Here is a 24691-nt window from a genome sequence, read left to right as displayed (position 1 = left end):
CCTGGTGTGTGCCGGCCAAGGGCCATGATAACCAGTGTCCTGGAGGCCCCGAGGGTGCTGAAATGCATGTGGATACCGGGCCCATTCAAACAGAGCCTTGGCTGCCATCTAGAACAGTCCCTCATTTACTGATGAAAGGACTGAGAACAACATGTGACATGACTTGCTCAAGGTGGTAAAAAAACTAGACTAGAATTGAGACCTCCTGACTCAGGGTTCAGGGCTCATTCCCAAAGACCACAGAGGTGTGACCTCCAGAACGTTCCTCTAGCTTCAGACTAGCCCTGGTAGATGTTTCCTTGCCATCCTGAGTATGCCTGAGATACTACGGGGATTGTGTTCCTTCCATGGCCCTGCTCCATGACCCTCCTTCCAGACTGCCACCATTTCTCAGATGACTCCAGTTATAAGCCTGAAATAAGCAAACCGTGTCTGTTCGTTCCTCATTCACTTCACTTCCTCCGTTTGACTCCCACCCCCACGCACAGAGACTTCTGATCTTATTCTGTTTTTCTTCTCCAACAAGTTCCCTGCCTGCATTTATTTATCATTATGATTTTTAATTCCTGTGCCTAATTTTAAAAGGCTTTTCCCCCCACCATTCCAGGTAGATATAGTAAAAGGATAAGGTAGTTTCTCTGCGTTGCCCAGTGTTCATTTTCAGGCCAAGACCTCACCCTGCTGGTTAAGTGGGTGTGGTAGACAGAATAACACCTCCCCCGAGATGTCCACGTCATAATCCCCAGAACCTATGGATATGTTAGGTTACATGGTGAAGGGGAATTAAGCTGCAGATGGAATTAAATTGCTAATCAGTTGACCTTAAAATAGGGAGAGTATCCTGGATTATCCAGGTGGGCCCAGTGTAATTGCAAGGGTCCACAAAACTGGGGCAGGGGGCAGGAGGTCAGAGTGATGCAATCTGAGGAGGACTTGACCCGCTGTTGCTGACTTTGAAGATGGAAGGGAGCTATGAGCGAAGGAATTCGGTCAGCCTCTAGAGGCTGGGAAAGGCAAGGAAACAGCTTCTCCCCTAGAGCCTCCACAATGGACCACTGCCCTGCAGACACCATATTTAGCCCAGTGAGACCCTGACAGACTTCCCCTTCCAGAACTGTAAGATTAGAAGTTTGTGTTGTTTTAAGCCAGTAAGTTTGTGGCAATTTGTTACAGCAGCAATAGGAAACTAATACAGTGGGTCAAACTGCTTCAGTGAGCTCACTCTTCTTCTCTCCTCCACACTGGACACCCACCCGTCCTCCTCTTTTGATTCTTCCCTCAAACCCCATGGGTACCTGCCTAAGCCCACCTCCATGGCTAGTGTCTAAGGCTGCTCTTTGAACACCCAGAGCTCAAGGATGTGAAGCCACTGCCTCCTTCCCAATGTCTGCAACATTTAAGATAGTGAACCATAATTTTCTGTTTACATAGTTGTCTCCCACACAAGCTTCGAGTTCCTCTCAAGCAAGTGAGGTGTGTCCTCTAGCTCCACCTAGCACTGTGCTAGGTGCTTAGGTAGAGAAGAAGGTGCTTTGGAAATGCTACTGGATAAGTAAGTGAATGACTTCTATCCCTTAGATGCCAAGTTACAACAGATGACCTGCCAGACTATTCTAAGGAAAGATAGGAAATAAAGCCCCTCCCTTTCTATATATTTCCACCATGGAGCACCCCCCTTCTTTGCCTCTATGGAAAGCCTGTTCTGTTTCTCTTCCAAAAACAGTGTCTCTTCTGTGACCATACATGTGACACAGAAGAGGTAGAACAAAGAGAAGACAGTGTCTGAGTAGAGCTAAACCAATGATCTGAAAAAAATGAATTGATTAATGATCAGCTCAAGTATGTTCCTTGCCAAAAGCACTGCATCTCAGAGGCAAAGTCAGCTATGGTCAGGCCTGAAGGGGCTGGAGGGCAGGCAAAAGGCGGCAGCAAGAGCCGGTTATATCCCCCTTCCTGCCTTTCCCCCACCAAATCCCATCCTTCACATATCCCCATTTAGCTTTCCAAAAGCAGATGTGCCACTTTCCTACTGGCTTCCCAGGGTCTGGAGGGCAAAGTCCGAATTTGGCAGGCAAGGCCCATGGCATATGGGCTCAGATCCCTTTCCAACCGCATCCCCTCCAAAATCCCTTAAGCACTGTCACATTTAAACTACTTCCAGTCTCCCAGCCTTGCCACGCTGTGTCCCACCTCTAGGACTCTGCTTAAATCAATAAATCCATACAACTGGCCTGTTCTCTCCACTTGTCCTAATCCCCAGCCAATGAAAATTTGCCCATTCCTCAGAACCCATCTCAAGTGCCATCTCCTTCAAGAAGCCTTCTCTAATCTCTTTCCTAAAGGAATTCATCACTCCCTAAGCTATTCGTCCTGTGGGAAACTGAACTCTATTAGTTCTTACTATAAGGGCTTGCCTGTCTTGTTCCTCAGTATGGCAGGTGTGAATCTCGTCCTCAAATGTAGGAGTGTACATGAAATAGCACATTTCCTTAATCGTGATAGACCCCTTCCAGTTCACCTTCGCTTATCCTCCCCTGCTGGGATGCTTCAAGTTTTGAGGCCTCACGTGATACTACAAGCCTGGCAGAAGGCCCTCGGGAGATAGTGGATGTCTGAGCAGTAACGTGTTTGGGTGGTTCCCCAGGTCTGCAGCTCTCGGTTCCCTTCCCTGCCACATCTGGGACTTGGGAGTGACTCTTGTGGTGGGAGTCAGAGTCTTTTCTTTCCCATTGCCTGGAAGGGGAAACCCAGCGCTGGCTGTACCAGGGCCCCAGACTTTTCTGTGCCTCCTACCAGAAGGACTCTCCGCTCTCCACTTCCTGCCCTCCAAGTACTGCCTCTTCCCTCAAGCTCCATCCTCTTCCTTGTTCCTTCAGAACAGATTTTTATAGCTCATTAAACCCAAAGTTTAATAACTAGCAACAGAAAAACTAGCACTTTCCTACAAGGAAGGAAGCATTTAATCTTCAAACTCTCCTAGGAGATGAAGAGAACTATTTTCATTCCATCCTTCTTGCACAACTAGAAAGGAAAGAAAAACAGAAACACTTAGATTTCCACCAAGTCACCCAATGCCTTCACATTTTGCTCAATAAAAGTTGTCTGAATGCAAAAGCCTCTCATCTCAACGTCTCTGCCTGGCTGTTTTTTTGCTGCGAAAAGGCCCCGACGCCGACCCGACCCCTAGAGTGGGAGAACCAGGCAAACACGAAAGACTACAAGTCCCAGGCTGCCTTGCGGGTGCCGTCACGCGCCGTGAGGCCCTGCGAGGAGACGTGGCAGAGCGTTGCGCGTCCGCGCCGGACCGGAAAGCCCAGGGAGGTGGCCGTGGCGGGAGGGTTGGAGCCATGTCGGCCAGGACGGCGGGTGGGGGGCGCTGGGAGGTGGTGAAGAAGGGGCGGCGGCCTGGGGCCGGCGGCAGTGGTAAAGGCGGCGGAGGGGACCGCCGGGCGCTCGGGGAGGCGAACGGCGTGTGGAAGTACGACCTGACCCGTGAGTACCCACCCGGCCCGCCGCGCCTGCCGCCGCCGCCCAGCCCCGGGCCTGCCCCCGCGGGTGGTAGCGAGCAGCTACCCGAGCCCAGAGGGTCAAAACACCCCCGGGCTCCTGGAGGCTCGAGCTCTCCTGCCGATCGGAACCTCCCAGTTCAGCCGGCGCTACCCTGGCGTTGCCTATTTTGAGCCTCACGGGAGGTAGACAGCGCGAGGGAAGTCGCTGTCCTTACCTCTCAAATGAGTAAACTGAGGCCCAGCGAAGTTAGATGCCTTGTCCAGGATCACATGTCAGAGGGGACCGGGATCCCGGTCTTCGGACGCTCAGCTGACTGCACATACGCCCTACCAGCTGTTCCCGGGCCCTGGCCTGGCCTCTCTGGGCAGGTGTCCGAGGGGTGCGGAGAGGCATCCTGGTTCATCATACACGGTGCCCCCGCCTTAAGTAACCAGCAGGTCGGGGGTGGGCGTGGGGACTGGGACGCACACGAGGCCCTGCACTGGGAGAAATGACCCACCACGCACTGTCCACACCCACCAAGTGTTATTCTAAGTGGTGCCGGTTTCCTCAAAGCCTCCTGGAGGAGTGGGGAAAGCTTGCCACTTGTTGATTATAGAGTTGTCACATCTGAACCAAAAGGAACTGGGGTAGAACCAAGATGGAAAAATCCTGACCTCCCAGACTAGTAGCCATTCAACAAAGAAGCCAGCCCTCTGTATCCCACCCCCGGCCACCGATTCTCACATACTCTGATTTCCTAATAAAGAAACGCCTCATCTTTGTGAAAGAGCCCATGAACTCACGAGCTGTGATTACTGAAGAAGCAGCCAGGAGCGCTCCCTGCCCTGCTCCTTAAGCAGGACAGCAAGAAGGGGCTTTGAGGCAGGATCCTCCCTGGAGATGAATTAGGTGACAGTGTGGAGGAAGGGACCACTGTTCCTGTGAGGCCCTCCTGACTCAGGGCTGCCCCCCTTTCTCTGCCTGTCATTACCCCAGCTCCAATCCAGACGACAAGCACCCTGTATGAACGGGGCTTTGAGAAAATCATGAAGCGGCAGAATAAGGAGCAGGTTCCACCCCCTGCTGTGGAGCCTAAGAAACCGGGCAACAAGAAGCAGACTAAGAAGGTGGCCACGCTCACCAACCAGAACCAGAAGCAGGGCCGCTTTCGCAGCCTGGAGGAGGCACTGAAAGCTGTGAGTGTGTCTAGACTTTAGGCAGGGCAAGAATGAGGACTCGAGGAGTAGAGAAAATGAGAGGAGCGGGAGGGCGACAGGCGGCTGAGGGACCTGTGGAATGTGGGACATGGCTGGCTGAGAGGAGGCGTTCAGGAAAGGATGGAAACCCCACGGGGTACAGTGTTTGCACTTAGGATGGAAAGGAAATACGTTTATAGAGAAACATAGATTAGTGAGAGGAGAGCCTTGAAAATCCAGAGATACAGGAAGGATTTAGAAAAACGGCTTGTGGTGCCTCTCCACAAGGAAGGAGTGATCTTTCATTTTCCATCTAGTCTTCTGTTTTTCCCCTTGAACATGTGAAGGGCCCAAGAGTATTAGTCCTTGAGATCAGCAATTGCAGCTGTCATGTTCTCTGTTTCCTAAAGATCTGGATTCAGCAAAAGTGTGGCATTCCACATACTTTCGTTTAAAAGCAGAAACCCTTTGTTCTTCCTACCACCACCTAGTTCAACCATTTTCCCACCTCTACCCCATTACTCTGTACCCACAACTCACCATGAGGGGCCTGTGTCCCTGGCAGCTTGACCTGGCAGCTCTGCAGAAGGAACTGGACAAGAGCCAAAGCGTGTTCTCTGGGAACCCATCTGTGTGGTTGAAGGACCTGGCCAGCTATCTCAACTACAAGCTCCAAGTACCTCCAAGTGAACCCACACTAAGCCAGCATACTCACGGTTAGTTCTCGAGACAAGTTCAAGAAAATTCTGAAAGGGCTGTGCGTAAGCACATTACTTAGTAACTGAGCCCAATGCCCCCTACTGCATTGATTTACATGGGTGATTTCAGCTGTTCTCAAATCATCATGGCTTAAAAGTTTCCGGACCTCCTTGAAATAGGGAGGATGCCAGCCACAGTGCAGTGACCTCTGCCTCCACTTACCGTTCTCAGGGGGCAAACCAGAGCTCTCAGAGCCGGCAGAGGCTTCTGGTCCTAGCACTCATATGAGGCCTGTCGGCCGCAGATTATCCCTACAGCCTGGTGAGCCGGGAGCTGCGTGGGATCATCCGAGGGCTACTGGCGAAGGCAGCGGAGTCTCTGGAGCTCTTTTTTGACCACTGTCTATTCACCATGCTACAAGAGCTGGATAAGACGCCAGGTGAGAGGGGCCCGTGAGGAATAGCCCAGTCCCATCTGGGGAGCCTACCCCCTTTTTCCTGCTTCGAGAGTAGCTGGGTGGTTCCGTTTCAGCAGAGAAACGTGCTAACCTCCACACTCTTTTGGAAAAGGAGGAGGATGTAAGGACTCGCTGGGCCTGGGTTCTGGGCTCTCAGCTGTCAAAAGGGAGGCTACAGGTTTGGGATGCTGATTAGTATATGTCGGTCTGAGAATGTATATCTCTCCAGGGGAGTCACTACACGGTTACCGCATCTGTATCCAGGCCATTCTGCAGGACAAGCCCAAGATCGCCACCATGAACCTGGGCAAGGTGAGCTCAGGGTCGTGGTGGGGACATCGGGAGGCTAGGACTGGGGAGGCTGGGCGGAGTCTACACTGTTAGACCCAATTAAGGGATAGTGGGAGGTCCTGTAAGACAAATGATCACAGCTAACACTGTTAGCGCTTACTGTGTCTACTTTGTACATTATATGAGGTAGGTACTGCTGTTATTCCCATTTTGTAGATGAGAAGATTGAGCCACAGAGGGGTTCAGTAACTTTCATAGAGTTGGTCAACTAGTAAGTGGCAAGTATGGGTGAAGGCCACAGCCTGGTGCCGGAGCCTGTGCTCTGAATCACTCCACCACGCTACCATGTGCTGCACTGTCCCTCAGCCTGTCCCTCCTCTCCCAGTTGACACCTCTCTTCCTCCCTGGCTTTGGGGGTGCTCCTGGTGCTCTGCCCTATCCCAACCTGTCTCCCCCACCGGTCTCCTCAGTTCCTGGAACTGCTGAGGTCCCACCAGAGCCGACCAGCAAAGTGTCTGACCATCATGTGGGCCCTGGGTCAAGCAGGTTTTGCCAATCTCACCGAGGGACTGAGAGGTAACGAGGAAGTGGGGAAGGAAGAGGGAGGTTTGGGGGCCAGGAAGTTGCTCTTTAGTGTTCCCAGTGGATCCAGGCCTGAGGCTTCCTCCCTGACCTTTGTCTCCGCAGTGTGGCTGGGGATCATGCTGCCTGTGCTGGGCGTCAAGTCTCTGTCTCCCTTCGCCATTGCCTACCTGGATCGGCTGCTCCTGTGAGTAACGGCAGGGAACAGCGAGGCCGAGGCCCAGGGCCTTTTCCAGTGGCCATTTCAGCAAAATGGCATGCTGTGATCCTGGTTTCCGTAGATGTGAGGAAAATCAGGACCAGCTCCTCCCAACTCAGAATGTGATGGTGAAGAAGGAAAGGGAGAGAGCCAGGAAGGGGAGGGGGATGGGGTAGAGAGTATGCCCTTTTTCTTAGATGTTATTCTTAGCTGGGTCCATGGCCCGGGCAGGTGGTCCCCAACAAGCCTGTTTCTTTCTTCCCCCACAGGATGCACCCCAACCTCACCAAGGGCTTTGGCATGATTGGCCCCAAGGACTTATTCCCACTTCTGGACTTTGCCTATATGCCCAACAACTCCCTGACTCCCAGGTAGGGCTGCCCTGGGGCACACCTGCTGTGAAGGATCCCAGCAGAGGGTTAGGAGCAGACAATACATGTCCCTTCCCCTCCAGCCACTCTAGATCTGAGATTATCAACTTGCAAGTACAAGGGATCATTGAACCCCTGGAATTATATGGGCCCTCAAATGTGATTGGCACGTGGGCATTTTCCTGGGGAGGGGACCCATGACTCTGAGCAGATTTTCCAAGAAGTCTCCGAGTCTAGAAAGATGCGGGACCATCACAAGGCCCTTCACGACTGCCCGCCTTGGGCAGGGTGTGGGCTCTGAGGCAGGCAGAAGGGACACGGCGCACAAATCCATTTAGAGCTTGTGCCTGGCTCTCCTCTCAACCCCCTCCACAGCCTGCAGGAGCAGCTGTGTCAGCTCTACCCGCGACTGAAGGTGCTGGCATTTGGGGCAAAGCCGGAATCCACCCTGCATACCTACTTCCCCTCCTTCCTGTCCAGAGCCACCCCTAGCTGCCCTCCGGAGATGAAGAAAGAGGTGAGGAAATGGTGGGAGGCTCCTTTTTCCTTCCCAGGGGTCTGCTACAGAGGTCCTTATCTGCTGACAAAGGCCCTGCTTCAGGGAGCCCGTTTTCTGGGCATCCCCTTAGCTCACTCCTGACAGCCGCCTGCCCGGCTCTCTCATGCTCTGCCCTCAGAAGAACGGAGCTGAAAAGAGGCACATTCAGGTCTGGCCGGTCTCTGATATCCTGCCCCTTGCAGACAAGTGAACTTCGAGCTCAGGAGCCCTGGCCTCCCCCTTTACAGCCTCTCGGAGAGTTCTGGGGTATGGGCACAGTTTCTCCACCCTTTAGGGTGGATGTGTTGCCCGGAGGGCCTCACTTAGGAGAGGGGGATTACCTCCCGGCAGTCTCTCCCTTGTCCTGTCCCCGGTGCAGCTCCTGAGCAGCCTGACCGAGTGCCTGGCGGTGGACCCCTTCAGCACCGGCGTCTGGAGGCAGCTGTACCCCAAGCACGCGTCACAGTCCAGGCAGGTGGGGGTGGGCGGGTCCCCTGCCCCGATGCACACAGAGAAGCCTTAACGCACGCCTCCTGCTGTGTCCCTGTCCTAGAAGCAGAGGGGGGACGTTTGTCACTGTTGTTCAGGCTCATGCCCCTCAAGTTCAGTGGGAACGTTGCTGGGAGGCCTCTAGGAAGCTGCTCCTCTGCGGGGGCGGGGGGGTGTGGATATCTTTCAGCCTGAAGGAGCGGGGCCTCGTGGAGGACAGGGGGGTGGAAGGGGCCAAGTGGGCCTCCTGATTGGAAGGGGTTGTGCTTTCCCCACAGCCTGCTGCTGGAGCACTTGCTCAGGTCCTGGGAGCGGATTCCCAAGAAGGTAAGGAGCTGGGAGGACATGGCAGGCTGAGCCTCATCTGAGTTCTGGGTTCCTACCCCTCAGCCACTGTCCCCCTTTCTGAGAAGGTGCTCTGTTAGCACATCTGGCATGGAAAACGAAGCAGAATGGAGGCTCAGGGTTCCCTCTTGGGCCAAATCTTACGACCTCAGCCTAAACTTTTCTTACCCTATAGACACAGAAGTCTTTGCAAGAAACCATTCAGTCCTTCAAGCTTACCAACCAGGATCTGCTAGGGAAGGGCAGCTGCAGCAACCAGGATGTCATCGCCTGTGACGCGGCCTGCAAGGTGCCAGCGCCCAGCCCTCCGCCAGCCCCACAAGCTGTTCTGCGTCGCTGTCTCAGCACACCCTGGGGTGGGCCTGTGTCCCATTCCTGCCCCGCCTATCCCTGGAGCCCGCACTACCTCCTGGGTAATGTGAGGGCCTGATCCTCTCCCTGGAAGGCCTACCTCGAGGCCTGCCTTACGAGGCAAGGAGCAGCCCCTCTCCCTTCTGACCACTGCTCCCTACCCCTTCTCCTAGAGTCTGTTGCAGCAGGCACGGGGCTTCTGGCTGCCCTGGACGCGGCTACTCGTGTTGGTGCTGGTCTTTGCCATAGGTTTCCTGTGCCATGACTTGTGGTCACACAGCTCTTTCCAGGGTAAGCAGGGATTGACAGGCAAGGGAGGTAGCCTGGGGCTCTCTATGGGGACACAGAGCTGGATGTAGCACTCCCCGCCCCCAACACAATCCAGAACAAACACTTTTCCGACAGATGTTTCTGTCACACCTCAGATCAGACAGGTGCTTTGCAGTATAGAAATGCTTGCATATTCATGGTCTTATTTAAGTAGATGTTATCTTGTTTTTAACTTCTGAGGAAATTGAGGCTCAGAAAGATTTACCAGTTAGCTAAAATACAGCTAGGAAATAGAAGGGCCGACCCTCAAACCTGAGGCTTCTTGACACCTAAGCCCAGGGCTCCACCTGGCTGCACCCTTCTTGCTCCCCTGGCCTGCATCCTCCCTCCGTGTGTGCTCCAGAGCAGACTGGAGGCAGCTCTGCAGCCCCAGGAGCACACTGAGTTCTGCCCCATCCCTCACTGGGTCTGCTCTGGGGCCTGTAGTGTCTGTCTCTCCAGTCCCTTCCCCGCTCACCTCCCAGCTCACCCGAGGCCCCCCCTTTTCTCAGCCTCCCTTTCTGGCCGGTTGCTTCATTCATCTGGTGTCTTGCCTGCTGTCCAACAAGCATGTACCAAGATCTACTCCTACAGCCTGCAAGGCTACAGGTGAGCACCTCCTGGGGAGGGGTGGGCTGGGAGAGAGACGGCTTGCGTGTTCAGGCATTGACAATCAGTGGGAAGTGATGGTGGTTTTCCTTTCCCAAGGCCTCCTTTGCCCCAGCTGTTCTTGGGCCAAATTGCCTGGGAAAACTCAGAGACCTCCTTCCTCCCTGTGTCTTCTCCTACAGCTGGCTGGAGGAGACATTGCCGGCCTGGGGCTCCCACTTGCTGACCATGGTGAGGCCCAGCTTGCAGCTGGCCTGGGCCCACACCAATGCCACAGTCAGCTTCCTTTCTGCCCACTGTGCCTCCCACCTTGCCTGGTTGGGTGACAGCCTCACCAGCCTTTCCCAGAGGGTAAGCCAGAGTCAGGGAGGTCAGAGAAGGCTGCTCTCGCCAGGGGCTGAGTTCTTGGGAAGGTGCAGCCCCGTGTGGACTGCATTCCCTGGCCACTCTAATCCCGTCCATTCTCCGCGGTCCAGCTGCAGATCCAGCTCCCTGATGCCCTGAACCAGCTGCTCCGTTCTCTGAGGGAGCTGCTCCTGTTTCTTTACCAGAGCATCCTGCTGCCCATGTGGCACATGCTGCTTGAGGCCCTGGCCCGCGTCCAGGAGCACTGCCATGAGGCGTGCAGGTGAGACCCTCGCCCAGGGCACCAGCAGGAGGCCCGTGGCCACACGCCCTTTCTCCAGGGACAAGGCTCCTCTGTTGAGTCTCTCGCTCTGCCCTGGCCCCTGCTCATCCCTTGGCCACTTTGGGATGCGGGTTGTGAGTGTGAGCTGCAGCCCTGTGACTTGACGCAGCTGCACATCACCGCTTTCCAACCTCCACAAATGTTCTGCTTTCCTCCCAGAGGTGGGGTGACCTGGGACTGCGTGAAGACACAGCTCAGTGAGGCTGCCCACCGGACCTGGCTCTGCCTACAGGACACCACAGTGGCCTTCTTGGACTGGGCATTTGCCATGATATCCCAGCAGTAGGCCCTGCCTCCCTGGCTGCTGGGTTCTGTCTGGAGCAGACCATCCGAGACTGCGGGCGGGGAGAGGGTGGCAGTTCTGCACGGGAGTCTTTGTTACGCGGTGCCTGAGTTCTGTCTCCTAGGCGAGTGGCTGGCTGCCTCTGCCTCCGTTCTTCCACTTTGGCGGCAGCTGAGCCCGGGGGTATCTCAGCCTCCTACCCGCGACTCCACTGAGCACTGCTCTGCCCGATGGCACCTAGCTCCCAGCCTCTGTCCTCGGGCTGGTAGCCTCTCTTGCCTCCTCTCTTGTCTCCTGCTCTCCACTTCCTTCTGTGTCATCCCTGAAGCCTCAAACAGCTCACCTCCAAAAAGGTGGGACTCTAGCAAGTGGTTTCTGCCTTCTTCAGACAAATGATTCCTAGGCTTCAGCCGCAGCAGAAAAAAGAAAGGGACCTCCAGAAGAATCCAGAAGAATATAGCACCTCAGTGGGTGGCAGCAGCTTCGCCTCTACCCACACCCTGGGTGTGGCTGTCAGTGGACATGGAGGCCTGGGTGGAAAGGCCTCTCACCTCAAAATGCTCAGCTTAGGTCCTTCAAGGCCCCTCACTGCCCCTTCCACTGTGGTCCTACTTCCTCACTCTCCATTCCCCTTCAGTGCTGGGGGGTCTCTGCCTCAATGTTCAGCCTTTCGCTGCTGCCCACCCCTGCCGTCTGTCTGGAGAGCGCAGCCCAGGTAGTCATGTCCCTCGGGCCCAGGGACCCTTCCAGCAGTCTTGAGACAGGATGTGGCCCATGGGTATGCCTACTCGGTGGAATAAAGGACACAGGTTTGATTTCTAGCTTTCCTCTGTGCCTCTTCATACAGGAATTCCTATAGTTGTGGACAGGAGGACAAAATTGGAGCACCTGCACATTCTTTAGCCACCTGCCCTCCTGAAAGTTATAGCCGCTGGCTGTAATTGAGCCTCTGGCAAGGAAAGCCCATTCTAAAGTTTGGCCTGTCGAGGGTTCTAGACACACTCTTGCTCATGTATTGTCTCACTTGTCCCTGTGATTCACGTCCCAGGATTTGCCTTGGTAGCTTGAGTGTTTTATGCTTGGAAAAGTTGGGGAGAGTCTCCTAGAGGAATTCTTGGCCAGTGATCAGAGGGTGTCTCCTTCTTTCCCAGGACCTTAATTTATTAATTGGTTCATTTTATAGGCAGTGAGTGAAAGGTTTAGAACTCCGAGAGTCAAGGGTTTAATCACCAAAGTCCCTTTTAATTTTTGACTTGAGACTGTAATAATTAGTCAGCTAACTGCATGAGTTTTCGGTTCTCACCCCAAGCTTCTTTCCTTGAATGTTTCAAAAAATATAAGCAGTACTAGAGGTGCACTGCCCGCTCCAACTTCCATGGGCTGGTTTCTGCTTCCATCATAAACACCTGAGATGACCAGCAGGGGTGATGGCCAGCTGCCACTTTCCCTTTCACGGGCTGCCCTGAGATGCTGCCTCCATTTCCAGCAGCAAGATTATAAAGAAGCAAGCATAGAAAAATCTTGACACAAGGTGAGGTCGTGAGGACTATAGCGTCTCACATTTTTGTTCTCCTGTTAGGATGTAACTACATTACCACATTGGGAAGAACCCTGCTCTTCTAGTGGCAGTCAGCCATGACCATTTTTCCCAGAAAAAAAGAAACCCCACCTGGCAAAGGACCAAGGTTTAGGACTGCTAGGCAGGACTGTCCAAGGGCCCCAAGACATGTTGCATTGCCTCAGTTCTTCCTTACCAATCAGATGGGTTCAACTCTTAAGAGTAGTGAATCCTTGTTAACTGTCCTGTATTCAAGGCAAATTGAAGAAAGGGGGCTGGTGTGAGCTTGGGTTGGCATGAGCGCAGGACCAGTAAAATGATAACACTCTGTCCTACTGACGTTGAGTCCAGCCAAGGCTGCTGAACTGGATTTTCAATCTAGCAACTCAGAGAATCCCACTTACAAGTGCCTCATTGGTTTCTAATGTGTGTACTATTTCTGCCTTGTTAGGTTCATTTAATCTCTGATGTATGATCCTGGGATGCAACATTTTTCTTTAACTCAGGTAAACTGGGGCCTCCACAGCCTCTCACAGGGACACTGACACCTTAATTGGCTTTATTCAATAGACAGAGTCGTTTGACCTGATACTGGAATTGTCAGAATTTTTCCTCTGTCAGTAGTCCAACACTGTACCTGCTGTCCATTAAAGCTAGACCAGACATCCAGATGTTTCACTTTAGCAGAACTGTCAACGAACAGGAATCCAAGCTGAGCCAGTTAGTTGAACCAGTATGGACTGGTGGAGTACACTGATGCCGGCAGGCGGGCAATCACACTGATGATTGGTGTTATTGGAAGTAAACTGACACCTGAAAGATCACTTCTAGACATTTTAACTTTACTTTTCACACACAGGTGGAGTTTTACAGAGAACATACCATATAACTGATGGGCAGTTTGAGTATTGTTAACTAACTTTAGTTATTACTAGTTCTTGTACGGACTTGCAAATTATATTGCATGACTCATTAGAAACCCTTCTTTCCATTTGTCTAAGTCTTAGAGCATGTTTTTGGTTTCCTCTGGTCATGTGTACCCCGTCTACAGCTTCAGCTTTAGAGCAGGGCAGCTTGATGGGGGGCCTTACTATGGATAGATAATGTTGCTAGCCTCACACCTGTGACGTTGCCAGTCCATTCTCAAATGGCTCCACTCTTAGAGTGGAGTGTTTCCCACAGAAATAGGCATGCCTGCCCTGCCCTGCCCTATTCCAGAATGACCCAGTTGTCAATTATACAGAAATTTCAATGGTTGGATGACCTCTAAGCATTTTAATATGTCTTAATCTCTCCTGAAGGAGTTTGGATTTAAGTGAACACTTAAAGTGATTAATTCTTTTTCTACATAATCTTCCTGGTTCTGCTCCCAAGGGGACTTTAGGGGACAAAGGACCTTGCTTTTCCCTATGTGATGTTCCATTTTTACCTGGCAGTTTCATTGCCCAGACTTGAAGTATAAGAAAGAATTTGGGGGTGAGGGAGAGCTTTCACCATTCAGGGCATGAGCAAATACTTACTGACTATTGAATATTCTACTTATTAATAAAAACGTTGAGTTCAGACATATTGGATGTGCCTTGGTATAATTTTTTTTACTATGTTAGTACACAAGTTATTAATTTTTAATAGCTTTTATTTTTTACAGCAGTTTTAGGTTCACATCAAAACTGAGCAAAAAGGGCTTCCCTGGTGGCGCAGTGGTTGAGAATCTGCCTGCCAGTGCAGGGGACACGGGTTCGAGCCCTGGTCTGGGAGGATCCCACATGCCGCGGAGCGACTAGGCCCGTGAGCCACAATTGCTGAGCCTGCGCGTCTGGAGCCTGTGCTCCGCAACACGAGAGGCCGCGATAATGAGAGGCCCACGCACCGCGATGAAGAGTGGCCCCCGCTTGCCGCAACTAGAGAAAGCCCTCGCACAGAAACGAAGACCCAACACAGCCAAAAATAAATAAATAAATAAACCCAAAGTTTAAAAAAAAAAAAGTTATTAAATGAAAATTTAAAAAAAACTGAGCAAAAAGTACACTCCCCTTGCCTCTGCACTCCACAGCTTCTGTAATGTCAACATCAGTGAACCTACACTGACACATCAGTGTCACCTGGAGTCTATAGTTCCCATTCAATCTTTTTAAATTTATTGACTTGTTACCTAACGTGGGCTATCCTGGAGAATATTCCATGTACACTTGAGAAGAATGTGTATTCTGCTGTTGTTGGGTGGAATGTTTTGTGTATGTCTGTTAGGTCTGGTTGGTATGCTGATCAAGGCCTCCATTTCCTTACTGAGCTTATCATAAATACATTCTTAATGTTAAAAAACTCTTACAAATCAGTAAGAAAAGCACTAAACAACAAAAATATGGATGAAAGACATACTTCATAAAAGAAATGCAAATGAACAAGACTTAGGGGGAAAAAGTCCATTTCGTTGGCAAAGAAGTGTGAATTTAAAATAAGGTACTCCGGGGCTTCCCTGGCGGCGCAGTGGTTGGGAATCTGCCTGCCAATGCAGGGGACACGGGTTCGAGCCCTGGTCTGGGAAGATCCCACATGCCACGGAGCAACTAGGCCCGTGAGCCACAACTACTGAGCCTGCGCGTCTGGAGCCTGTGCTCCGCAACAAGAGAGGCCACGACAGTGAGAGGCCCGCGCACCGCGATGAAGAGTGGCCCCCGCTTGCCGCAACTAGAGAAAGCCCTCGCACAGAAACGAAGACCCAACACAGCCATTAAAAAAAAAAATAAAAAAAAATAAAATAAAATAAAATAAGGTACTCCTTACTTTTGCCTATCATATTAATAGAAGTTTTTTTAAGTGATAATATACTCAGTGAATGCTATGATAGAAATTGGTATAATGTTTCTGGGAATTAATTTGGTAATATTTATCAAAAGCCTTAACAGTTTCATACTACTTTACCAAGTAGTTCCACTCCTATAAATATATTCTAGAGACTAGAGAAGTAAACAGAAATACAGACAAAGATTTATGTACAAGAACATTTATTGTAGCAGTATTAATAGGAAAAATTTGGATAAACTGTGTCCAACAATAAGATGAATATTTCAATGAACTTTTGTAAAAAGCAAACGACGAGAAATGGCTGTTCAAATGGTGATTTCAAAAAATCTTTAACGACAGAAAATTGCTTATTATTAATTGAGCTCAATTTATTGAAACATTGGCTACAATAAGAAATACAGAAAATAAGTGTTGGCAAGGATGTGGAGAAACTGGAACTCTTCTACAATGGTGGTGGGAATGAAAAATTGTTCCACCGCTGTGGAAAAATGTTTGGCAGTTCCTCAAAGAGTTAAACATATAATTACCATAAAACTCAGCAATTCCATTCTTAAGAGTATACCCAAGAGAAATGAAAACATACATCCACACAGAAACTTGTACACGAATGTTTATGGCAATATTATTCATAAAAGCCAAAAGGTGCGCCTGCTGGCCGCTGGTGGGGGACTCTAACGCCCGAGGAGACGGGAGGAACCCCTAAGTGAACCAGTAGGACGGAGGGGGACGGAGCGGGGAGGAGAAGTGGAGGCCAGGCAGGACTGGCGCCCCTGAGACTGGGGAGATCAGGAGAGGCAGGCGGGAGGGACTCTCGGGGAAGAGCCGGAGAGGAGCAGAGGGCGATCGCCTGGCCCACTCGGGCTGGGGAGCCTGCTGAGCTCCCAGGTGAGGCTCCGTAGCCTCTGAGACCAGGGGTGGGGGGCACGCCTGGGTCCCTTCTGTTCCTGGAGCCTAAGCCCCACCCCCCACAGCTCCCAGGACCTTTTCCAGCCCTGTGGGTCTTGAGCGTTGGCCCCGCCCACTGCCCAAACCTCACCCTTGCTTAGGCCCCACCCTCCACAGCTCAGGCCTCCCCCCCCCCGCCTTTTTTTTTTTTCTTTTTTCTTTTCCCTCCTCCTCTTTTTTACTGTCGTGTACTGATGTACCTTCCTGTTGTTGATTCATCTATATATTTATTTTTATATTCTTCCTAACATATCTGTTAGCTTCTAGTCTAATTTTATTTTTTACTTTGTTATTGTTTGTTTGTTTGTTTGTTTTGCCTCCCCAGGCAGCTTGCGGGATCTTGGTTCACAAACCCTGGGTCCCACCGAAGCACCTGCGGTGGGAGCTCTAAGTCCGAACCACTGGACTAACAGAGAACCTCAGACCCCAGGGAATATTCATCGGAGTGAGGTCTCACAGAGCTCCTCATCTCAGCACCAAGACCCAGCTCTACCCAATAGCCTACAACTCCAGTGTTGGAAGCCTCAGGCCAAACAACCACTAAGACAGGAACACAATCCCACTCATAAAGAAAAAAAAAATGAGATGGCAAAAAGATACATCACAGATGAAGGAGAAAGGTAAAAACCTACAAGACCAAATAAATGAAGAGGAAATAGGCAATCTACCTGAAAAAGAATTCAGAGTAATGATAGTAAAGATGATCCAGAATCTCGGAAATAGAATGGAGGTATGGATTGAGAAAATACAAGAAATGTTTAACAAAGATTTAGGAGAACTAAAGAATAAACAAACAGAGATGAACAACACAATAACTGAAATGAAAAATACATTAGAAGGAATCAAATAACAGAATAACTGAGGCAGAAGAACAGATAAGTGAGCTGGAAGACAAAATGGTGGAAATAACTGCCGAGGAGCAGAATAAAGAAAAAAGAATGAAAAGAATTGAAGACAATCTCAGAGACCTCTGGGACAACACTAAATGCACCAACATTCGAATTATAGGGGTCCCAGAAGGAGAAGAGAAAAAGAAAGGGTCTGAGAAAATATTTGAAGAGATTATAGTTGAAAACTTCCCTAACATGGGAAAGGAAATAGTCACCCAAGTCCAGGAAGCACAGAGAGTCCCATACAGGATAAACCCTAGGAAAAACACACCAAGACACATATTAATCAAACTAACAAAAATTAAATTCAAAGAAAAATATTAAAAACAGCAAGGGAAAAACAAAAAATAACATACAAAGGAATCCCCATAAGGTTATCAGCCGATTTTTCAGCAGAAACTCTGCAGGCCAGAGGGGAGTGGCAGGATATACTTAAAGTGATGAAAGAGAAAAACCTACAGCTAAGATTACTCTACCCAACAAGGATCTCATTCAGATTCGATGGAGAAGTCAAAAGCTTTTCAGACAAGCAAAAGCTAAGAGAATTCAGCACTACCAAACTAGCTTTACAACAAATGCTAAAGAAATTTCTCTAAGTGGGAAACACAAGAGAAGAAAAAGACCCACAAAAACAAACCCAAAACAATTAAGAAAATGGTAGTAGGAACATACATATCAATAATAACCTTGAATGTAAATGGATTAAATGTCCCAACCAAAAGACACAGACTGGCTGAATGGATACAAAAACAAGACCCATATATTTGCTGTCTACAAGAGACCCACTTCAGACCTAGGGACACATACAGACTGAAAGTGAAGGGATGGGAAAAGATATTCCATGCAAATGGAAATCAAAAGAAAACTGGAGTAGCAATACTCATATCAGATAAAATAGACTTTAAAATAAAGACTGTTACAAGAGATAAGGAGGGACATTACATAATGATCAAAGGATCAATCCAAGAAGAAGGTATAACAATCGTAAATATTTATGCACCCAACATAGGAGCACCTCAATACATAAGGCAAATGCTAACAACCATGAAAGGAGAAATGGACAGTAACACAATACTAGTAGGGGACTTTAACACCCCACTTACACCAATGGACAGATCATCCAAACAGAAAATAAATAAGGAAACACAAGCTTTAAATGACACAATAGACCAGATAGAGCTAACTGATATTTATAGAACATTCCACCCAAAAGTGGCAGAATACACTTTCTTCTCAAGTGCACATGGAACGTTCTCCAGGATAGATCACATCTTGGGTCACAAATCAAGCCCTGGAAAATTTAAGAAAATTGAAATTGTATCAAGCATCTTTCCTGACCACAACGCTATGAGATTGGAAATCAATTACAGGAAAAAAAACTGTAAAAAACACAAATACATGGAGGCTAAATAGTGTGCTACTAAATAACCAAGAGATCACTGAAGATATCAAAGAAGAAATTAAAAAAATACATAGAAACAAATGATGAAAACGTGACGACCCAAAACCTATGGGATGCAGCAAAAGAAGTTCTAAGAGGGAAGCCTATAGCAATACAATCTCACCTCAAGAAACAAGAAAAATCTCAAATAAACAATCAAACCCTGCACTGAAAACAAGGAGAGAAAGAAGAACAAAGAAAACCCAAAGTCAGTAGAAGGAAAGAAATCATAAAGATCAGAGCAGACCAAGGAAGGACTCAAAGACAGAATGCTGCCTTTAACCTTATTCTACATTCCATGGAGTATTTTAAAGACTAGAAGAATATTGCTGGGGCAAAAATGATTGGGGCTCTGAAAGATCAGAAGAAATCTATCATTATTTTTTTAAATAAGCAGACACTGAGAACTTCATCCACAAAGTTATTCTGAATTCAGTGTTCTAGCCGGAAACTTTTGTAGTAAATAAATAAGACTGACCTGGAGTTCACTGTATTTCTGGATCTGAGTGTTACTTTCTTTTAGATTGGTTTACTTGAAAGTTTAGCTACCTTTCTGTAATAGATTACTTATATTTTAGTTTTAAGGCAAATATTGAATTCAAAAATAATTTTAATTGACAACTGAATTGCTTAATACATTTTACTTATGTATACTTTCATAACAGCTTGAAAAAAATTTTTAATTATATGAAGATATATTCTAGAAATTATTAAAATTGCAATAATTTAAAAAAAAAGATCAGAGCAGAAATAAATGAAATAGAAATGAAGAAAACAATAGCAAAGATCAATAAAACTAAAAGCTTGTTCTTTGAGAAGATAAACAAAATTGATAAATCCTTAGTCAGACTCATCAAGAAAAAAAGGGAAAGGACACAAATCAGTAAAATTAGAAATGAAAAAGGAGAAATCACAACTGACACTGCAGAAATACAAAGGATTATAAGAGACCACTACAAACAACTATATGCCAATAAAATGGACAACCACGAAGAAAGGGACAAATTCTTGGAAAGGTACAATTTTCCATGACTGAACCAGGAAGAATTAGAAAATATAAACAGACCTATCACAAGTAATGAAATTGAAACCATAATTTAAAATCTTCCAACAAACAAAAGTCCAGGACCAGACGGCTTCGCAGGCGAATTCTATCTAACATTTAGAGAAGAGCTAACACCGATCCTTCTCAAACTCTTCCAAAAAATTGCAGCGGAAGGAACACGCCCAAACTCATTCTATGAGGCCACCATCACCCTGATACCAAAACCAGACAAAGATACTACAAAAAGAGAAAATTATAGACCAATATCACTGATGAACATAGGTGCAAAAATCCTGAATGAAATACTAGCAAACAGAATCGAACAGCACTTTAAAAGGATCATAAACCATGATCAAGTGGGATTTATCCCAGGGATGCAAGGATTCTTCAATATACGCAAACCAATCAATGTGATACACCACATTAACAAATTAAGGAATAAAAGCCATATGATCATCTTAACAGATGCAGACCACTGCATGATAAATTCAAGACCACTTTATGATAAAAACTCTCCAGAAAATTGGCATAGAGAGAACCCACCTCAACATAATAAAGGCCATATATGGCAAACCCACAGCAAGCATCATACTCAATGGTGAAAAACTGAAAGCATTTCCACTAAGATCAGGAACAAGACAAGGATGTCCACTCTCGCCACTCTTATTCAACATAGTTTTGGAAGTCCTAGCCACAGCAATCAGAGAAGAAAAAGAAATAAAAGGAATACAAATTGGAAAAGAAGAAGTAAAACTGTTACTGTTTGCCGATGACATGATACTATACATAGAAAATCCTAAAGATGCCACCAGAAAACTACTAGAACTAATCAATGAATCTGGTAAGGTTGAAGGATACAAAATTAATGCACAGAAATCCCTGGCATTCCTATACACCAGCAACAAAAAATCAGAAAGAGAAATGAAGGAAACACTCCCATTTACCATTGCAACAAAAAGAATAAATTACCTAGGAATAAACCTGCCTAAGGAGGCGAAAGACTTGTACTCAGAAAATTATAAAACACTGATGGAAAGAAATCAAAGATGACATAAAGAGACGGAGAAAAATACCATGTTCTTGGATTGGAAGAGTCAATATTGTGAACATGACTATACTACCCAAAGCAATCTACAGATTCAATGCAATCCCTATCAAACTACCAATGGAATTCTTCACAGAATTAGAACAAAAAATTTTACAATTCGTATGGAAACACAAAAGACCCCGAATAGCCAGAGCAATCTTGAGAGAAAGAAATGGAGTTGGAGAAATCAGGCTCCTCGACTTCAAGCTATATGACAAAGCTACAGTAATCAAGACAGTATGGTACTGGCACAAAAACAGAAATATAGATCAATGGTACAGGATAGAATGCCCAGAGATAAACCCATGCACACATGAGCACCTAATTTACGACAAAGGAGGCAAGAACATACAATGGAGAAAAGACAGCCTCTTCAATAAGTGGTGCTGGGAAAACTGGACAGCTACATGTAAAAGAATGAAATTAGAACACTACTTAACACCATACACAAAAATAAACTCCAAATGGATTAAAGACTTAAATGTAAGACCACACGCTATAAAACTCTTAGAAGAAAACAAAGGAAAAACACTCTTTGACATAAATGACAGCAAGATCTTTTTTGACCCACCTCCTAGAGTAACAGAAATAAAAACAAAAATAAACTAATGGTACTTATTTAAACTTAAAAGCTTTTGCACAGCAAAGGAAACCATAAACAAGACAAAAAGACAACTCTTAGATTGGGAGAAAATATTTGCAAATGAAACAACAGACAAAGGATTAATCTCCAAAGTATACAAACAGCTCACGGAGCTCAATATCAAAAAAACAAACAATCCAGTTAAAAAATGGGCAGAAGACCTAAATAGACATTTCACCAAGGAAGACATGCAGATGGCCAAGAGGCACATGAAAAGATGCTCAACATCACTAATTATTAGAAAAATGCAAATCGAAACTACAATGAGGTATCACCTCACGCCGGTCAGAATAGCCATTATCAAAAAAGGTAGAAACAATAAATGCTGGAAAGGGTGTGGTGAAAAGGGAACCCTCCTACACTGTTGGTGGGAATGTAAATTGACACTATCACTATGGAAAACAGTATGGAGGTTCCTTAAAAAACTAAAAATAGAACTACCATTTGACCCAGCAATCCCACTACTGGACATATACCCAGAGAAAACCATAATTCAAAAAGAGACGTGTACCACAATGTTCATTGCAGCACTATTTACAATAGCCAGGACATGGAACCAACCTAAATGTCCATCGACAGATGAATGGATAAAGATGTGGCACATAGATACAATGGCATATTACTCAGCCATAAAAAGAAACGAAACTGAGTTATTTGTAGTGAGATGGATGGACCTAGAGTTTGTCATACAGAGTGAAGTAAGTCACAAAGAGAAAAACAAATACCGTATGGTAACGCATATATATGGAATCTAAAAAAAAAAAAAAAAAAAAAAAAAAAAGTCCTGATGAACCTAGTTGCAGGGCAGGAATAAAGAGGTAGACATAGAAAATGGACTTGAAGACATGGGGTGGGAGGGGGAAGCTGGGACGAAGTGAGAGTAGCATCGACATATACACACTACCGAATGTAAAATAGCTAGTGGGAAGCAGCAGCATAGCACAGGGAGATCAGCTCAGTGCTTTGCGATGACCTAGTAGAGGGGTGGGATAGGGAGGAGGGGAGGGAGGCTCAAAAGGGAGGGTATATGGGGACATGTATATGCATATGGCTGATTCGCATTGTTGTGCAACAGAAACTAACCCAGTATTGTGAAGCAATTATACTCCAATAAGGATCTATTTAAAAAAAAAAAAAAAAGCCAAAAGGTGGAAATAGCCTAAAGGTCCATCAACAGAAGAATGGACAAACAAAGGAATGGAATATTATTTAGCCATAAAAAGGGACAAGCACAGATACATGCTACAATTTCAATGACTCTCAAAACATTATGATAAGTGAAAGAAATTAACACAAAAGGTCACGTATTTTACGATTTATTTTGTATGAAATCTCCAGAATAGGTAAATCCGTAGAGACCGAAAGCATATTTGTCGTTGCCAGGGGCTGGGTGAAGTATGGATGGAAGTGATTACTTTAAGGGTACAGGGTGTTCTTCCAACGTGATTTAAAAAAAAAAATTTTTTTTAGACTAGAGAGAGGTTGGGACAACATTGTGAATGTACTAAATGCCACTGAATTGTTCATACTTTAAAATAGTTAGCTGTATGTTATGCGAATTTCGCTCAAAAACAAAACAAAGACCCCAAGCAACATAATTAAATATATTCTGCTTTCCAGCCCCGCCTCCCCACAAGAAAGAGAAAGACAGTGAGAGTGCTAATCACCGTTCCAAGAAAACTACCCCAGACTAACGTTCTAGGACATAAAGGTAGCATTTGCAGCAGCAGAATGAAGTTAAACCAATAAATCAATGGGAAGATGTTAACCTCCTGCTTTGTGGATGAGCACAGGCGTGAACCCCGTGTTGCGTTCAGTGACAACAGAAACTTCGGATTTAAAACAGCCTGAGAGAACCCCCAAAATGTTGGAGCCGCGAGGGGCTTGAAACCATCGCCCGACCTGGATTTGCCCGGGGCGATTGTGACTCGGGGTAACACAGGCGGTTGCAGAGCTGGCAATGGAGACCAGGTCTCCCCGCACACCCACCCCGCCACACCGCGAAGCAAAGCTTCACACAGGAGTTGAGTTTTAGGTTTGTTTCTTTGTTTTAAAACCCCGGGAGCTTTTGGTGGGCAAAGGATTGTGGGCTGGCATGCCAGGCCCCTGGAAAGAGAGATGCAGGTGTGAGGCGGGCAGGGGCGGGAGCCGGGTGGATGCTAGCGGCCCGACTCACCGCCCGGCTCAGGGCCCCGTCCGCAGTCGCTGATCCCGGGCATCCCGCGCCGCCCGCTCCAGCGCCGTCAGGCTCGCCTCCAGCAGCTCGGTGGTTTGTATCTTTCTTGCTCTTAGGAGGAAGAGATCCTGACAAACGTGGGTTAATTGACTGAATGAATGTCCTTCACATCAGGAGAGCAGTAGGATTTTACAGGCGCCCCTGGAGAAACCGGAGGGAAACGAGGAGCGGAAATAGCGAACGTAAGCGGTCGGCTTTGCAAACCCAGCGGGCGCCGGGCGATTGTAGAGCACGTGTGCATACCCGCCCCGCCGGAGAAATGCGGCCCATAAGTCAGGGTTGTGGGCCAGGTCTCGAAGTGTCCGCAGTCCTGTAAGAAACCACAGCGGGTGGGGGGTAGGGGGTGGGGGTGGCGGTATCGTTTTGTAAAAAGCAAGGAAACGGAAGGGAAACTGTATTGCCCGTGTTTCCTTCGTCCAGGGTTGGAAAGCGGGTCCTTTGGCAGCGCCCTTTGCTCGCATTTCTGTCTCCGGGTTCCTCTGTTCTGTGCACCTTGGAGGAGCTCGGCCCCGGGGAGTTCCTTTAGAGGGTGGGGGCCAGGCCACCCCAAAACTACTGAGACCCTGGAGTGAGGCCTTGGTAAGTATTAGGGGGACAGCGGCAGACGGTAGCAGCAGCGGAGCCTTCGATAGCTCAGTTGGTAGAGCGGAGGACTGTAGTGGGTAAGGCTATGGCAATCCTTAGGTCGCTGGTTCGATTCCGGCTCGAAGGACTTCGTACGATATTTTTAGCTTCCACTCATTCAGAGGAGAAAAGCTTACCTAGAAGCCGACTGAGTTGCGTACGCACTGCAGATGTTCCGTGAAACATATATGCAGTAAATAGGGTACGGGTACGCTCTCTTGGGGGTTACATGCAAAGGAATGTTAACCTATGCTTATAAATGAGGCTTATTATTGCTTATGTGTGATTATTATATGTCTGCTTTTAAAAATCTTGCCCGCGGTCCCACTGCACTTGAGTGCAGTGCTAAGCTAAATGAATGTTCTGAATTGCGGTCTGTTCACTGGTCAGTGGACACCCCAGAACAACCTGTAAGGCAAAAAGAAAGAAGCCAACAACGACCGGGGGATTAGCTCAAATGGTAGAGCGCTCGCTTAGCATGCGAGAGGTAGCGGGATCGATGCCCGCATCCTCCACTC

At 47.8% G+C, this 24691-nt stretch overlaps 1 protein-coding gene and 2 non-coding genes across 3 annotated transcripts; all 3 read left to right on the top strand.

Annotated features, from left to right (window-relative positions):
- Positions 1-3332: 3332 nt before the first annotated feature.
- On the top strand, positions 3333-14026 carry TMEM214 (transmembrane protein 214). The gene is made up of 17 exons (XM_059893402.1): positions 3333-3492; positions 4489-4688; positions 5254-5404; positions 5692-5826; positions 6074-6156; positions 6606-6711; positions 6823-6904; positions 7186-7287; positions 7663-7804; positions 8205-8296; positions 8593-8641; positions 8835-8948; positions 9184-9301; positions 9832-9928; positions 10111-10279; positions 10405-10556; positions 10776-14026. Exons 1-17 carry the CDS (start codon positions 3348-3350, stop codon positions 10900-10902), a joined length of 2064 nt encoding a protein of 687 aa, XP_059749385.1. The 5' UTR covers positions 3333-3347; the 3' UTR covers positions 10903-14026.
- A 10145-nt stretch (positions 14027-24171) lies between these two features.
- Positions 24172-24261, top strand: TRNAY-GUA (transfer RNA tyrosine (anticodon GUA)). Its single transcript is given in 2 exon segments — positions 24172-24208; positions 24226-24261. It is a non-coding gene; the product is annotated as a tRNA-Tyr (tRNA).
- A 354-nt stretch (positions 24262-24615) lies between these two features.
- TRNAA-AGC (transfer RNA alanine (anticodon AGC)) lies at positions 24616-24688 on the top strand. Its single transcript has one exon. It is a non-coding gene; the product is annotated as a tRNA-Ala (tRNA).
- The last annotated feature ends 3 nt before the right edge of the window (positions 24689-24691 follow it).

Source organism: Balaenoptera ricei, chromosome 13, assembly GCF_028023285.1.
Source record: "Balaenoptera ricei isolate mBalRic1 chromosome 13, mBalRic1.hap2, whole genome shotgun sequence".
Taxonomy (NCBI): domain Eukaryota; kingdom Metazoa; phylum Chordata; class Mammalia; order Artiodactyla; family Balaenopteridae; genus Balaenoptera; species Balaenoptera ricei.
The sequence above is the reverse complement of the archived record's forward strand: the minus strand, read 5'-3'. Positions and strand labels throughout refer to the sequence as shown.

Excerpts from the sequence above, each read along its gene's own strand:
- TMEM214 (XM_059893402.1), top strand. The coding sequence starts at position 3,348 with ATGTCGGCCAGGACGGCGGGTGGGGGGCGCTGGGAGGTGGTGAAGAAG. Across the intron at positions 3,493-4,488 it reads GTGGAAGTACGACCTGACCC|CTCCAATCCAGACGACAAGC; the intron begins GTGAGTACCCAC and ends TCATTACCCCAG. Across the intron at positions 8,949-9,183 it reads CCTGTGACGCGGCCTGCAAG|AGTCTGTTGCAGCAGGCACG; the intron begins GTGCCAGCGCCC and ends CCCTTCTCCTAG.